Below are 13731 nucleotides of genomic sequence, written 5' to 3'. Positions count from 1 at the left end.
AGCCACCTACAGATTTGTTAAACTTTATTTCCTCTGAGTCTCTGGGGAGGCAGCAGGGATGTAAGGCGAAGTGGCAGTAGCTGCAGGGGCCTGAGCAGAGCTGGTGCTGGGAGGGGCCGACATAGGCAGGACGAAGAGGCGGCGTTTAAATATTCAGGGCTGAAAGCCAGCTAATGGGTCTCCTTCATCTGTCTTTGGATTTTGTGCAGCATCTCCTGCATCCGCCGCAGCTGGAACAGGCACACGCATCAAAGTGGGGCCTCTCAGAGTCCTACAGATTTAGGGACGTCCCCCCACCCCCAACCTCTAATCCCTTCCGTCGGGCCATTGGTAGCCCTGGGGTGTGATGGGGTTTATAATTAAACAGGGGTCCTCTCAGGCTGGCAACCCCTACCACCCTATACTAGCCTCACCTCCTCATCCTTCTCTCGGATCAGCCTCTCAGTTTCTGGATCTGTCCCTGGTGGGACGGCAGGAAGGGGGAAATCCGTACCACTCTCTAGAGTCAGTTTGCTGAAGGGAAGGGGGAAAGGAGGTTGGTGAGGCTACGGGAACCCCAGCACCTGCTTGGACTGAGCCTGCGGAACAAAGGAGGGGCTTGGTCTCCTCCGCGGCGGCGCTTGGGACCCCGCCCCTGCCGGCTCCGTCCCGGCCTTTGGCCATACTTGCGATTCCGCTCTTTCACCACCAGGCGGGTCATGCTCTGGATGCACTGGGCCCGGTAGTTCTCATAATGCGTCTCCCGCGTCACGTCCTTCAGGTCCTGCATGTGAGTACGCACCAGCATTGTCCTCAGCTTCACAAAGTCGCAGTGCCCTGGGTTTTCCACTGCACAGCAAGGCTAGGGGTCAGCCAGGGGCACGGGTAGAGGAGACCCGTTGAGGGCAAGGAGATACCCTGGTCACAAGCTCAGAGCTTTACCTTCCACGATGCCCCAGGGGTAGAGCCGGCCCCGAACTCGACGCCCTCTGGCCTCTACCACAGTGTTGCTGCCAATGACAGCAAATGGGATGCTTTCCTGGAAGAAGTTAGGGGTGTCTCTCAACACCCCCATTCTCACCTGTTCCTTTGTGCCTGTATCTTCATCTTCCTCTGCTTCATTCTGGGAAACCAGGGTCCTCTTCCACCCCAAGAGCCCCTCCCCGTTACACAGAATTCTACTCCCTCTTCCGCCCAGAAGAAACAAGCTGGGAAGGGGATCCCTGGGGTGGCCCCACCTTTAGGGCCAGGTCCTGTGATTTGAAGTCCTCATCCTCGTCAGAGTCACAGTCTGGGAACTGGTAGACCTTGATTCCAAAGTGCTCAATCTCCTCCCGGATCTGGCAAACACACAAGGGGCCCATGGATCTGGGGGAGACTCCAACCTTTCCAGGAGCCCACCTGCTCCCCTCCCCCACCAGCTCCCCTCACTTTGCGTTTCTTGCGCTCCACTTCAGGAGGGGTCAGTGTGTCCGCCTTGGCCAGGATAGGCACGATGTTGACCCGCTGATGCAGGGCCTTCATAAATTCAACATCCAATGGCCGGAGCCTGGGGAACAGGAACCCGTAACCACCTGCTAGTGGCAGCCCTGCCCCGGGTGCTCTTGGCCTGTCCCCTTGGCAGCACCTGGTGGGGCCAGGAGCCTCAGGCTCAGACCATACCCGTGGCCGAAGGGCGAGATGAAGTACAGGCAGCAGTGCACCCTGTTGTCTTGAATATTCTTGCGGTTCAGGCCACTCTCATCTCGGAAATACTGCTCAAACTGCTGGTCGATGTATTCAGCCACAGGCTTCCAGCTGAGGCAGGGAACACAAGCAGAGAAACTGCAAGTGAGCGCTGCCTAGTGAGATCTGGGGCTGCGAGCAGCCCACGCCCTGGGCAGACTTTTCACGACTTTGCTCTTCCCCGACTTGCTTTACTGCATCTTCAGGGAGGTACCTGAGTAGGTCACGGTACATCTCAAACATCCTGATAGAAAATCAGACGAGGCACGTGGGCAGAGGTCGTTAAACCCTTAGTGTGATGAGAGGAAGAGAGCCCAGGTGACCAAACAAAGCAGGAAGACTAGCAAGATGCAGTGAAAACCAACTGGAGGCCAGGGCAGCCCTAAATCAGGCTCACAGTTCAACTTCAGGGCCTTTACTCAGGTGGGTCCAGCCTCTCCTCCACCTCTCCAAGCCCACTCTGTCCTTCAAAGCCATGTCCAAGAACCAGCTCTTCCACAAAGGTTTCTGTGACTACACCAATGCACACTGCTCTCCCTTCCCTTCACCACACATGAAGGTCATATACATATATGGTATATATCATCCATATCTATGTTCAATATATATATTCAAGAACCTCAGTTTTCAAGTCTCTTGCTCTGCTGTTATTGAGTTTTGTCCTCACTGATAGATGCCCTGATAGATGAACATTATAAGTATCATTGTTCTCATCTTATACACGAAGAAGCTAAATCCAGAGCAGCTAAGAGACTTAATCCAGATCATTTTAGCCAGCAAATTCTCTACCCATCCAAGTCCCTGGGCTCTGACTCCTAGTTCAGTATGTTTGCCACTACACTGCCTGACCCATTTACTAACCTAAGTTTTAGCCTGACTGACACACATGTTAGAGACCTGCCCCCTCCCTTCTCCCACTCCCACTGCCACTAGACTGTAAGCTTCCCAGTGACAAGGATTATTCATACTTGTTCTGTATCCCGTAAAATGTCCAGCATGGGCTGGACACCTAATCTGTGCTCAAGAAATTCCTGCTGGCTGACTAAATGAGCACATGTGCAGGTCCACTGTAAACTGGGAGGTGCCAGGCAAGTGGAATTATTACTACATTATGGAATGTCAGAGGAAGTAAGTAGACTGATTGAAGGAGGAAGCGATACTTGCTAAAGCAGGAAACAGGCATTGGTTGGGGCTAGAATTTCAAGGCAAATCAGCTGGCTGAGACATATTCCTAGATTAGGAAGGGTGATGACATGGAGGCCACCTCAGACCAGCAGGAGTATTTACAGAGACCATGTACTACGCATTAGCACAGTGCTATGGTAAGAACGTACAAAGTGGCCCCCCCCCTCAAGGCTTGGATCAAGAAGTTGAAGATGAACCAGTGTACTGAGCCAAGGTCTCATGTTGTAACGATAAAGCATGTGAGGTGCGTTCAGGTCACAGAAAGATCTGTGAGATCCTGATCAGTCTGGGAGGCAACCATCCAGGGCCAGCTTCCTGGGCATGTGACCTGTGCAGTCACACGCGGGCCCCGCACTCAGAGGGCCCACATCTGGTTTACTCTCTGCTGTGGCCATCTTGAAATTCTTAATCATTTTGAACAAGGGACCCCGCACTTTTATTTTGCACTGATCCTGCAAATTTATTTTGCAATTATCGTCTTTAAATCCATGAGTGTAGTGTACACAGCCCTTTACAGTTTTCAATGCACATTTACATGCATCTTTCTGAGATGATTTTTAGATCAACTGGTAAAGCCAGCATTTTTCAACTGAAGAAATGGGAGTGCAGTCATTTGCTCAAGATCGCACAGTTACTAAATGCTGAGTCAGGATCTGATTTCTCAGTCCAGGAGTCTCAGCACCACCCTACCTAATGTTCTTAACAAAGGCACCACCACCTTTTCCCCTGTTTCTATCACCCATTCTCCTCTCATCTACTCCCTTAGGTCTGACCACTATCTAAGCATCTTTCTAGTTCCTGAAAAAAAAAAAATGTCAGGGATGACTGGGGAGGTGGGGAGGTGTTGTTGTTTAGTGACTAAGTTGTGTCCAACAGTTTTGTGACCCCATGGACTGTAGCCTGCCAGGCTCCTCTGTCCATGGGAGTTTCCAGGCAAGAATACTGGAGTGGGTTGCCATTTCCTTCTCCAGGGGATCTTCCCCACCCAGGACACCAGGGAAGCTTAACGGAGGGGAGGGGGAGTGGCGAGTAGCCACTTTTCTTTTGGCAAGTAGCCCAGAGGGTGCTTGGAGTTTAAACAAAGTTCCACCCACACCTTCCCTTTGCCTCTTCTTTCTCACCTTCCCCTACCCCTCCACGCACTCTCACCCCTTTAATAACTTGCTTGTAGCACCTAAAATGTTGCTGGTGAAAGGAACAGATGGAGGGAGGGGGACCATTATTGAGCACCTGCTATATGTCAGGTCCTTTGCTACATGTTTTCACGTTTGCTTTTTGAGGCTCTTCCCTCAAAAAGGGGGGTGCCCTCACCCCTATTCTAGAACTGTAGGTCAGAGTCAAAGGAACACTAGCGGTCATCTATCCCAAGGCTGTCCCTCTCACCTGACAGAGGAGACAGCCATCCAGTAAGGGGCAGGGGCACGCTCGAGGGCACACACCCCTTCTTCCTGACATCAGGGGTGTGTCTGCACCTCTGTGTGCCTGCGGAGGGAATGGGTGGGCTGGGGGCAGGGTCTGTGCTCGGTCAGACCTACCACTCTGTGTTGTTGACGGCATCCCCAAAACCTGGTGTGTCCACAATGGTGAGCCGCAGCTTCACGCCCTTCTCCTCTATGTCCACGGCATGCTTAGTGATCTCCACCGTCTGCATGATACGCTCTGGAGAAGGGGGAAACTGAGGCCAGGGCGAGGCCAAGGACCTGCCCAGTTGGGACCACACGGCCCATCCCAACCAGCTCTGCTGCCCAGGCTGCCGCACCCTCCCTGCCCCCTCCCCGCCCCCTGGGGCTGCCCGGGGGCCTGTCTGTTCTCTGGGAACCAGCGAAGAGCACATTTCCCAACACAGGAAATGCCGGTGGCTGTTGGCTCCGGCCCCAGCCTCTTCTCTGCTCCGGCCTCTTTTCTCGGATTCCTGGAATCCTTTGGGGGGTCAGAGAGGATTCTGGCCCCTGCCCTGCTTCAGCACCCAAGTCTTTAGGGAGCTGGCTGGTGGGCTGCCAGGCTGGACAGCCCTCCGGAGAGACGTGGCAGGCTCTCTAGGAAGCCGCAGCTTCCTGTATCCCCCAGACCCCGAGTGAGCTCCATTTCCCAGGTCAGCTCTGCCCGCCTGTCCCCATGCTCCTTCCCTCACCTTCTGCGCTGAGGAGCTTCCGGTCCCGGTACAGATCCGTGAGGAAGAGGCTGTTGACCAGCGTGGACTTCCCCAGGCCCGACTCTCCTGACGGGGGAGACAGGACAGGCACACAGCAGTCACCAGGAGGCCACCCCACTGGGCCAAGTTTGTGGGGGAGCTTCTTGCCTATCTCACTGGGAAGAGACTAACCCAAACACAGCAGAGCTGGAAGCAAGCAAAGACAAGAGCTCATCCAGCCAGTGAGTCCCAGAGAGGATAAGGGGTTCCCAGGGTCACACAGCAAAAGGCAAATGTTAGGACCCTGAGGGTTGAGGGTTCTCTGGACCTCGTCACTGCCCCCTCCCCCACAGCACAAAGGATGCAGACTTTGGGCCGCCTACGGCTTCTGGCTGTTCTGCAAAAAGGCCCAGCCACTTGCTGCTTTCTCCTGCCCGGGCCATACCCCAGCGGCTCAGACAGTAAAGAAGCCTCTTGCAATGCAGGAGACCTGCGTTCCACCCCTGGGTTGGGAAGATCCCGTGGAGAAGGGAATGGCAACCCACTGTAGTATTCTTGCCCGGAGAATCCCATGGACAGAGGAGCCTGGTGGGCTATAGTCCATGTGGTCACAAAGAGTCGGACACGACTAAGCAACTAACACCCATACCCCCCCCACACACACAGACCATCCCCACCTGAAACGCCTCTTGCCCAGCTCTGCCCAGCCCCTGCTCTACCTGCCACCATGAGGGTAAAGTCAAAGCCTTTCTTCACAGACTTCCGGTGGACTTGATTGGGGAGGGTCGCAAAGCCCACGTACTCCTTGTCATCCTGGGGGACGATGAGAAAGCAGAGTGCGTTAGGGCAGGGGCCGAAGGACCCCAGGACCCAACGCCAGCCTTCTCCCTGCCTCTTGGGTCTTTGCCCAGCCTTCCAGGATCACTGCCACACTCCTCTGAGGCCCCAGGTGGGGCCACCAGCTGGGCTCCTGTCCCTGCTGACACTGTTGGGTTCCAATGCATGGGGGGCGTGGGGGTGGCCCCACAGAGCTGGGGCCAACACAGGACAGAGCGCGTCTCCAGCCACGTGTGGGTGCACACACAAACTCACACACATGCGACACACACTTCTGGGGCTCCCTCGGCTCCCTCCCCGGCACGGAGGGGGCTGGAGGCTCTACCTCGGAGGAGTCATAGGGATCGAGCTTGCCCCACGGGCTGCGGGGCCGGGCTGAGGGGCTGAGGGGGGCTGAGGCAGAGAAGTACTGCTGGCTGTCAGAGGGCTGGGGCCACGAGGGGGGTTTGAACTCCAGGTCATCCTGGCAGAGGTCTGAAGCCTGGGGCCTCGGCTCCTGGATTTGGGGCCTGGGCACCAAGGTCTTGGCCTCTGGTGGGTGGTAGGTCTCGCTTCCTGGGAAATCCGTCACGAACTTGTTCAGTTCTGCGTCATCCGCGTCCTCCAGAAAGCGCTTGATCTGAGGGGCAGGGGCGGGGTGGGGTAGGCGGGTCGGTGGCAGGAAGGGAAGAAGGAAGGAGCAAGACAGGAGAAGGCAAGAGGGAGAGAGGAAAGCACGTGTGGTTAGAAGGGAAGGAAGCTGCACAGGCGGCCGAGCCAGAGGAAGCGCTCGCCACCCTCCCCTAATCACAGGCCTCCCAGCCGGAGGGTCCACGACAGCAGGAGACCCCAGGGAGCAGCAGCTGCCCCTGGCACCCTAGCAACCGCTCTGGGGACCCGACAGCTCCGGTCTGGATGCTCCCTCGCAACAGGGTGCTGGTCAAGGCTGCCCCTCCACGCCAGGGCCAGGGACTGCCCTAGAGGCCAGGAAGCCAGGCCGAATGAGCGGAGCAGACAGAGGCTTTAGAGCGGAGAGGAGAACGTGGCTCAGGACGGAAGGAGAGCACAGACCGCCAGGAATGGTAGGGGCGGGAGGCGGGAGGGAGCCAGGGCGGGGAGAAGGGAGCCTCCAGCCCCGGGCGACTCAGGAGCCAGCAGGGGGCTCCTCAACTCCAGCCGCTGCAGCCCTGAGCCCCAGGACTCGGGAGCCGACTCTCCCGGAGGTGTTCACTCCCGGAGCCCAGAGCAGCTGACCTGAGCCCCCTGATTCCAGACCCTGAGCCTGGGTTCCAGGGGCGAAGGAGAAACATGCCACCTGATGCTCGTGAGGGTGGGAAGGACCGGGTGAGGGAGGCTGGGGGAACACTGCGGACAGCCCCCAGCTGTGAGGGTTGTAGAGGTGGAGGCGCCCCCGGCTGCTCCCTGCCCCCTGCCCCCTGCCCCGAGCTAGGCTTCAGCTGGCAGTACTGGAGGGGGTCTGGTCTCAACTGTGAAGCACACGGGGGTGGGGGGAGCAGACAGTGGCTGGCTCCTCTGCGGAGACCTGTCCCCCCACCATCTCCAGCTGGGAAGACAGGCCACGTCCCCCTCACTCTGACCCTGAGTTCTAGACCCCGAAGCTTCCTCTCTCCTTCGGGGGCCGGCCCCCTTCGTGGAGTGCCTGGCGGTGCTGGGCTCAGCTCTGCCTCACAATACCCACGTGCCACCCCCAGACAATGGACAAGAGCCGGCTTCACAGGCTGACTCACCCCCTGGGAATCAGCCAAGCTAGTGGGGGCTACCCCAGACCACAGTGGAGTCCCAGTCAGGGGAGATATGACAGCCACTGTCTTCAGCAGGTTCCCATTTAGGGCGGGAAGAACTGAGGGATGCAGTCCTACGCACTGCCAGCTTTCTGCAGAGGGAAGGGACTAGAAGGGGGCTAGAGGGAAAAGCCGCCTAAGAGCTACTTCTGGGCTGTAGCCTCTCAAGTGCCCCCGCCGGCTTAGAGCCACAGTCTCCAGGGCTTGCCTGGACAGGAAAAGGGGTCTTTTAGCCTGAAACTGGAACCAGCGTGTGGGGGCCAAGTGGCCAGAAGAGACGTCCTGAGGCAGGCCTGACCCAACAGGCTTTTTCTCACCCACAGTATCTTGGGGTCCAGTGGGGTGACCGTTCATCCTGGTTTATGTTTGCTGTCCTAGCAGAATTGCCACTTTCCACTCTTAAAAGTGTCCCAGCTCAGACGATTAATTATACAGCAACGGGGAAGGGATGCGTGTGGGGGGCGGGCGGAGTGTGTGTGACAGGTCTTGTTTTCTGGCAGCCCAAGAGTCTGGGGAATTTGGGGAAATCCTGTCCCTCTGCACAGCCCCACAGGAACCCAGAAGTCCGTCTGGGGGTAGACTGAGGGTGGGAGAGAGGGGGGCTGTCTCCGCCTGGTTCCACCAGGAGCGCTGAGCAGAGGGGCAGCAGCCCAGGGAGGAGGGAAGGCCCTGACGGAGACCCCCAGCCTCCTCAGACCTTCCAGGAGAGCCGCCAGCACCACTCTCCCTCCAGCGAGCACAGGAGGGACCCACAGGAGCTCCAACCAAGGGGTCAGGACCCCAGGGGCCTCATCGGCCCCCCGGCTCTGCCACGGAGCCAATCCTTCTGCCACAGACCCAGTACTTCTCTGCCTCTGAGCCCCGATCCAGCCAACGCAAGGGGGAAGACGAGGCAGGTCCACCCTTTCCCGGAGCAGCCTTACCCCAGCTTCAGCCCTCTCCTCGGGGACAGAACTGCCTTGCCGTCCCAGGGAACGGTCCATGTCCCACGCTTCAGACTCCCTGTCAGCAAGCTCTAGGTCTAATTTTATCTGCCAGGCAAAGTTCCTCACGCACAGAAACAGCCTGGTCTTGGTGCTCTTGTAACCCGGCGTCCTGACTTGCTCCTCTCCCTTTCTCTCTGACCCTCCTGTCTCTGTCAGGGGCCAAAAAAGCCTGTGGAATGTCGTTCCCCACCCCCTCCCTCCTCCCTTCCCTTGGCTCCCACCCTCCAAGGACAGCTCAGCTGCAGCGGGACCGCTGCTTTCCTCTGCAGTCCCTTCCTCCTCTGATTGGCTCCCCTGTGATGCCTGCCCGCTGCCTGCCCTGGTGGGCACAGCGGCAGCCTCCCAAGTCCGTCTGCAGGCTCCTGATCCACTTGGCTTCTCTTGTTAACCCCCAAGGACGCCGAGGCCTATCAGGGGCTTGAGCCCTGTCCTCAAGGTGACCTGGTCCAGGAGACTTCATCCCCAAAGGATTCCGACCTCTCTCTTTCACTGTAACTTCAAGCAGTGCTGAAGTAGGGTGGGGTGTCCTACCGTCCCCGGCGTGTAGGTTCTCATGGGAATGGACCCACTTTTCTTCCCAGTGTCGCTGTGGGTTCCTCCCAGCAGAGAACTGCACTACCTTCAGAAATCGTCGTCAGAGATTTCCCTGCGGAGGGCCCCAGGCGCAGAGGGGCCTTTGCCACACAGACGCCTCCCATCCTAGGATACCTGCCCTCTCAACTCATCCAAATCCCTTCCATCCCCCCATCACTCTCAGGGAGTCAGCAGCTAACACGTGGTCTCTGTGGGGCACGACCTCAGGGGGAGGAGAGGCTGGCATCCCAGAGGCTTCCAAGTAACTGATCAGGCGGGACACGCATAGAGCGGGACCTCGCTGGGCCTGTGCACGTGGAGACCTGACCAGCAGACCGCAAGCCAGTGTTTCCGGTTTGACTAGAAACACCCTTTGTGACTCTGAACAGTGTCTTAATTTCAGGGCCTTAATGCCCAATTGTGAGTGGCCCTTCCCTGTCCCAGGAAGGCTGAGGAAAGCAAGCACTCCCAGATGACAGGTACACCTCAAGCTGCTTTGAACCTGGGGAGAGAAGGGACAGCTCAAGTCACAGGATGGTTATTAAAGTGAGCCGGTCATTCTTTCTATATGCCAATTAAGCCCTCCTGGGGGGCTCCCAGGCTGGGGAGCTCTCCCCACTGGTCTCCCAAGCACCTGGGTCCCTCATCTCCTCTCACAAAGAGACCCTCCCAGACAAGTTTGGCTTGTCACGACCCGTCAGCCTAAGGACGGGGCTGGCTTGAGGGCAGGGACCTGAGGCGGAGGACTCTGGTCGTGACAGGGTGTCTTTAATTACAGAGGAACAGGCCAATTACAACTCAGCCAAGTTGAAGCCCCAAGACCTCAGTTGAACTGAACTTAATGTGTGGCAGAAAAAGCCTCCCTCGGCCCCTCCTGCACTAGGGACATTTGGCACTATGAACAGTCAGAGCTCCCCTTGGCTCCCACCCCGGGACCATCAGTTGTCTGTCCCCACGTGGGGAGAAGGATGCGGGCAAGGATAAAGGCAGGCACCACTTGGCCTCTCCCAGGAACCCCCCTTTGGGGAAGGTCACAGTGTCACCCAGACTTCCTGGCCAAGACTTGGGCCTCGGCCTGGACACAGCTTGACAGAGAAGAGACCAAAAGGTTGGCCTGTCCATTCCTGGAAGCTCCTGATTCCACAGGGCCCAGGGAGCGCCTTTCTGGAGGCTGCCCACAGCCAACATCCTGCCCCACAGGCTAGCGACAGATCTCCCACTGCCGTAAACAGCCTGGGCCTCCCACGCAGAGGGCAAAGGCGAGGGGCTTCCAGACCGGGAGCAGAAGCTGGCGCAGGGCCTGAAGGCCCTGACACCCAGCACAGTGTGTCTGTGGCAGGCTCTGGCCTTGAGGTCAGGACGAGAGCTGGCACCCTCACAGTCAAACCTCGACACTTCCTACCTGGGGGTCTCCAGAGAGGCGGGCTGCGGTTACTGCTTCTCCGCCCATCACAGGCAGGTGGCAGGAATGAGTTCCCTCCACCCCCCATCACTGCAGAGGGACCTGGTTTGGGGGGGCGGGGGGACAGGTAGGATGCTGCAGGAGGAAGATTCCCTAGGGTCCCTATCTCAGGGGCAGAGGGATGTGGGGTGCTGGCTGGGCCGCTCTCTCTCAGAGGTCCCTGGGCAGAGGGTGCTGTGGGAAGGGCCTAGGAGCGGCCCCTTGCCAGGCGGTGGGGAGGAGGGCCCAAGCGTCTCACCAGCCCTCTCGGGGAGGCAGCAGTGCTTGTGAGCCTCCTGTGTATGTTTTCAAAGGAAGTTGCTGCTGGTCCCTGAGCCCTGGGTAGGTGGGGGTGAGGAAGGGTCACCCATGTAACAGCTGACCCAGGCAAGGGCGGGGACCCTCAACTCCGCCCCTGCCGGACTCGCCCGCCCCAGCCCACCTGCGCGTCTCGACCGCCGCCCTCTCCCGACCCTGCACCGACCCACCCCTTCGTCCAAGAAGCGGGCAGCATCCCGGGGGCCGGGGCCCACTTCGTGTCTGCTCGGATCAGAAGGAGAAACTTGGGAGCAGCGACGCAGTGCCGTCCGCCACCAGCGCCTGCCCGTGCCCCCGGCGGGCGACAGCGCCTCCAGCCCCGCGCAGCCGGGTCTGCAGCGCCGCGGGTCTCGGCGAAGCCGCCCGGGAGCAGCGGGCCCTGCGCGCCCGGCCCTGCCCCGTGCCCGCCCGCCTTACCATGGCTGCAGCCCGGGCCGGGCCGGCTCCGCCTGGACAGCGCCCGAGCGACCCGCGGCCGGAGCTGCGCGCCGACCTCGCCGCACCGCCTGCCCCCTCCCGCCGCCCGGAGAGCGGACCGGCTGGGGGCGGGGCCCTAGGCGGGGGCGGGGCGGGGCGGCCCCGGGGCGGGGCCTGCACCTCCGCGGAGAGCGGGCCCGCGCGGGCTGAGCCTGGGGCCGCTGCGCTGGCCTGCGGGTGGGCCTTGCAGCTCGCGACCCTCAGAGGCAGGGTGCGGAGAGGCGATCGGGCAGGGTTTCGCTGGTCATCTGGCTCTCCCTGAGCCCCTCAAGAGTGGCCTGCCCAAGCGGCGCGGCACCACGGGGGCTTGAGCCAGTCCCCAAAGAAAAAGGAAGGGCCCACCTGGCAACCCCTGGAGAAGCCTTTGGAAGGAGAGGGGAGTTTGCCCCATGGGTTGGAGAGAAACAGTTACCGCGGAGAGTCCACAAGGTTTGTGGGAATTGAACCCAGCTGATGTCCAAGTTACTGATCGTCCATAACGTCTGTATACCTCCTAAGGTGGACGTCAGAGAGTCCCCACCTCCAGCCAAGCTGTGAAGGAGAGCCAGGAGGTTCCCTTCGTGCAGGACCCTAGATTAAAGATTAAAGAGGATTTGCTGCATAAACTACCCTGGGATCATCTGCTGGAAGAGTGGAAGGGAGAGGCCGAGTGGCCTTTCTGGGCAGTGAAGCTTTGCCTGGGGCTGTGGAAGGTGCGGAGGGCCTCAGGAGAGGCCAGGCTGGGCAAGCAGGTGAGATGCTGTGGAGAGAGATGCCCCAGCAGCTTTAGAGGCATTAGAGGCTCAGGAGGGTGAGCAGCAGCTCAGAGAAAGTAGATGCTTGGGGCGGGGAGTTGGTGGGGATTTCCTGAGCTAATACGGGTCTGAGCTGGTCAGGCTTCTGTAGAAGTTTCCAGAACCAAGCCCCTCTGTGACTTCTAAGAGTCCTCCTCCAGGACAGACTGGGAGGCCCCAATACACTTTGGACAAAACTAAGGCCACACATGGCCCCCTCTATTGGTAGGAGTGCCAAAGGCCTGCCTACACTCTTTGGGTCTGATCCACAGCCTGGTGGTCTTGGTTGGGATCCGTCAAACGCAGCTGGGTACCCCCAATGAGATCAGATTCAGAAAACATGGGACTGCCATTAAATATCTGGCAGTGGTGGGAGGGAGTAAAGAAGAGGTGTCATTCCTTAAAGAAGTCAGGGCATTCATGAGCCAGCAAGTCAAAGAGAAAACTTTCTATCTGGGTAACCTCACTTCACCTCTCTAGGCTCAGTTCCCATACCTCAAAATGAGGGAATTAAACTAAGCTAGAGACCAGCAGATTGGCTCCAATGAGAGGCAACTTCTGAAAATATAGGAGGTTCCTGGAAAAGGTCCAGGGTAGATCAGAAGATATGAAGCTGTACTCAGGAAAACAAACACATAAAGGAGTTCCTTTCGAGAGAGACCACTGTCTGTTGGAAGTCTGCAGAAACAGCAGCACTTGCTGCCATTGGACCCAAATGTCAAATTCGGGCTACACAAAGCCCCTCTGTTGGGAACTAGCTGCAGCCACTTGTTCTTATGTCCTCACTCCTCATAGGAAACTTCTCGGGTGTTTCAGCCCTCAAGGCCTGGGCTGGGGGTGCTGGGCCCAAGGGAGAAAGCCTACATCAAGGAGGACAGGCCCCATCACAGAACCTTGTTTTTCACAATCATAACGTGCCTCCTCCCCCCGGTTCTGGTTGCTGTCCAAGCATGGACACAGACACATCTCAGCTAGCAGCTCATCTTCCGCTGCAGCTGGAACCCCAGGCTCTGCTCTGGCACTGGCTGCCCAGACTCCAAAGAGCCCTGTTTCATGAGACATGTTGGCGCCTGCTTGCTTGGAAGGAAGCAAAGCCCCCAGAGAGACTGGGGACCATGAAACTCATCTCTAAGCCAAGAATCTTAGGGTCTTAATGGTCACAGGCCCGCATGAAGCATGGGCTATGAGGAATGGGCTGGGCAAAAAAAAAAGCCTAAGACAGACTTTGGGTCACTCTATCTGCACAACCCCACATGCTCACCCTGCTGCAATTGAGGAGTCTCCATGAGAACTTGGCCTGGGAATAAGTCCCTGAGATAAGTGCCAAAATTATCTCAATGTAGGCAAGTCCCTTCCCTTCCCTGTGTTTCTGAAAGAAAGGACTGTTCTACCCTCAACACCAACTCTCATGTTCTGTGTTGGGACAGGTGGAGTTGGACATTTGGAAGCAGGGCTGAGATACAGCAGCCCTCGTGTGCGTCACTGACCACTGAGCGCTCAGCGCCACCCCCAGCCAGCAGGGAGC

General features: G+C 58.2%; 1 protein-coding gene across 5 annotated transcripts; it reads right to left on the bottom strand.

The window, feature by feature from the left end:
* Positions 1-7: 7 nt before the first annotated feature.
* On the bottom strand, positions 8-11523 carry LOC122450607 (septin-4). 5 transcript variants are annotated; one of them, XM_043482991.1, is made up of 12 exons: positions 11374-11496; positions 6183-6476; positions 5740-5833; positions 5021-5107; positions 4425-4548; positions 1642-1776; positions 1411-1528; positions 1218-1319; positions 922-1018; positions 666-828; positions 414-513; positions 8-230 (listed from the first exon to the last, which is right to left on the bottom strand). In XM_043482991.1, the coding sequence occupies exons 1-12, from the start codon at positions 11374-11376 to the stop codon at positions 171-173; spliced, it is 1377 nt and encodes a 458-aa protein (XP_043338926.1). In that variant the 5' UTR covers positions 11377-11496; the 3' UTR covers positions 8-170. The 5 variants fall into 5 exon arrangements, with proteins under 5 accessions (XP_043338926.1, XP_043338948.1, XP_043338918.1 ...); XM_043483013.1 differs by having other exon boundaries at positions 6433-6476; positions 11374-11484; XM_043482983.1 differs by lacking the exon at positions 11374-11496 and adding an exon at positions 8562-8770.
* Between the last annotated feature and the right edge of the window lie 2208 nt (positions 11524-13731).

The sequence above is a fragment of the Cervus canadensis genome, chromosome 1, assembly GCF_019320065.1.
Source record: "Cervus canadensis isolate Bull #8, Minnesota chromosome 1, ASM1932006v1, whole genome shotgun sequence".
NCBI classification, from domain to species: Eukaryota; Metazoa; Chordata; class Mammalia; order Artiodactyla; family Cervidae; genus Cervus; species Cervus canadensis.
The sequence above is the reverse complement of the archived record's forward strand: the minus strand, read 5'-3'. Positions and strand labels throughout refer to the sequence as shown.

What these genes read in the sequence shown, in the direction of transcription:
- LOC122450607 (XM_043482983.1), bottom strand. Translation starts at nt 8,621, where the DNA reads ATGGACCGTTCCCTGGGACGGCAAGGCAGTTCTGTCCCCGAGGAGAGG. An exon ending in CTTTACCCTCATGGTGGCAG is followed by an intron (nt 5,108 to 5,739) that starts GTAGAGCAGGGG and finishes CTCCCCCGTCAG; the next exon opens with GAGAGTCGGGCCTGGGGAAG. An exon ending in ATCTCGCCCTTCGGCCACGG is followed by an intron (nt 1,529 to 1,641) that starts GTATGGTCTGAG and finishes CCTGTTCCCCAG; the next exon opens with GCTCCGGCCATTGGATGTTG.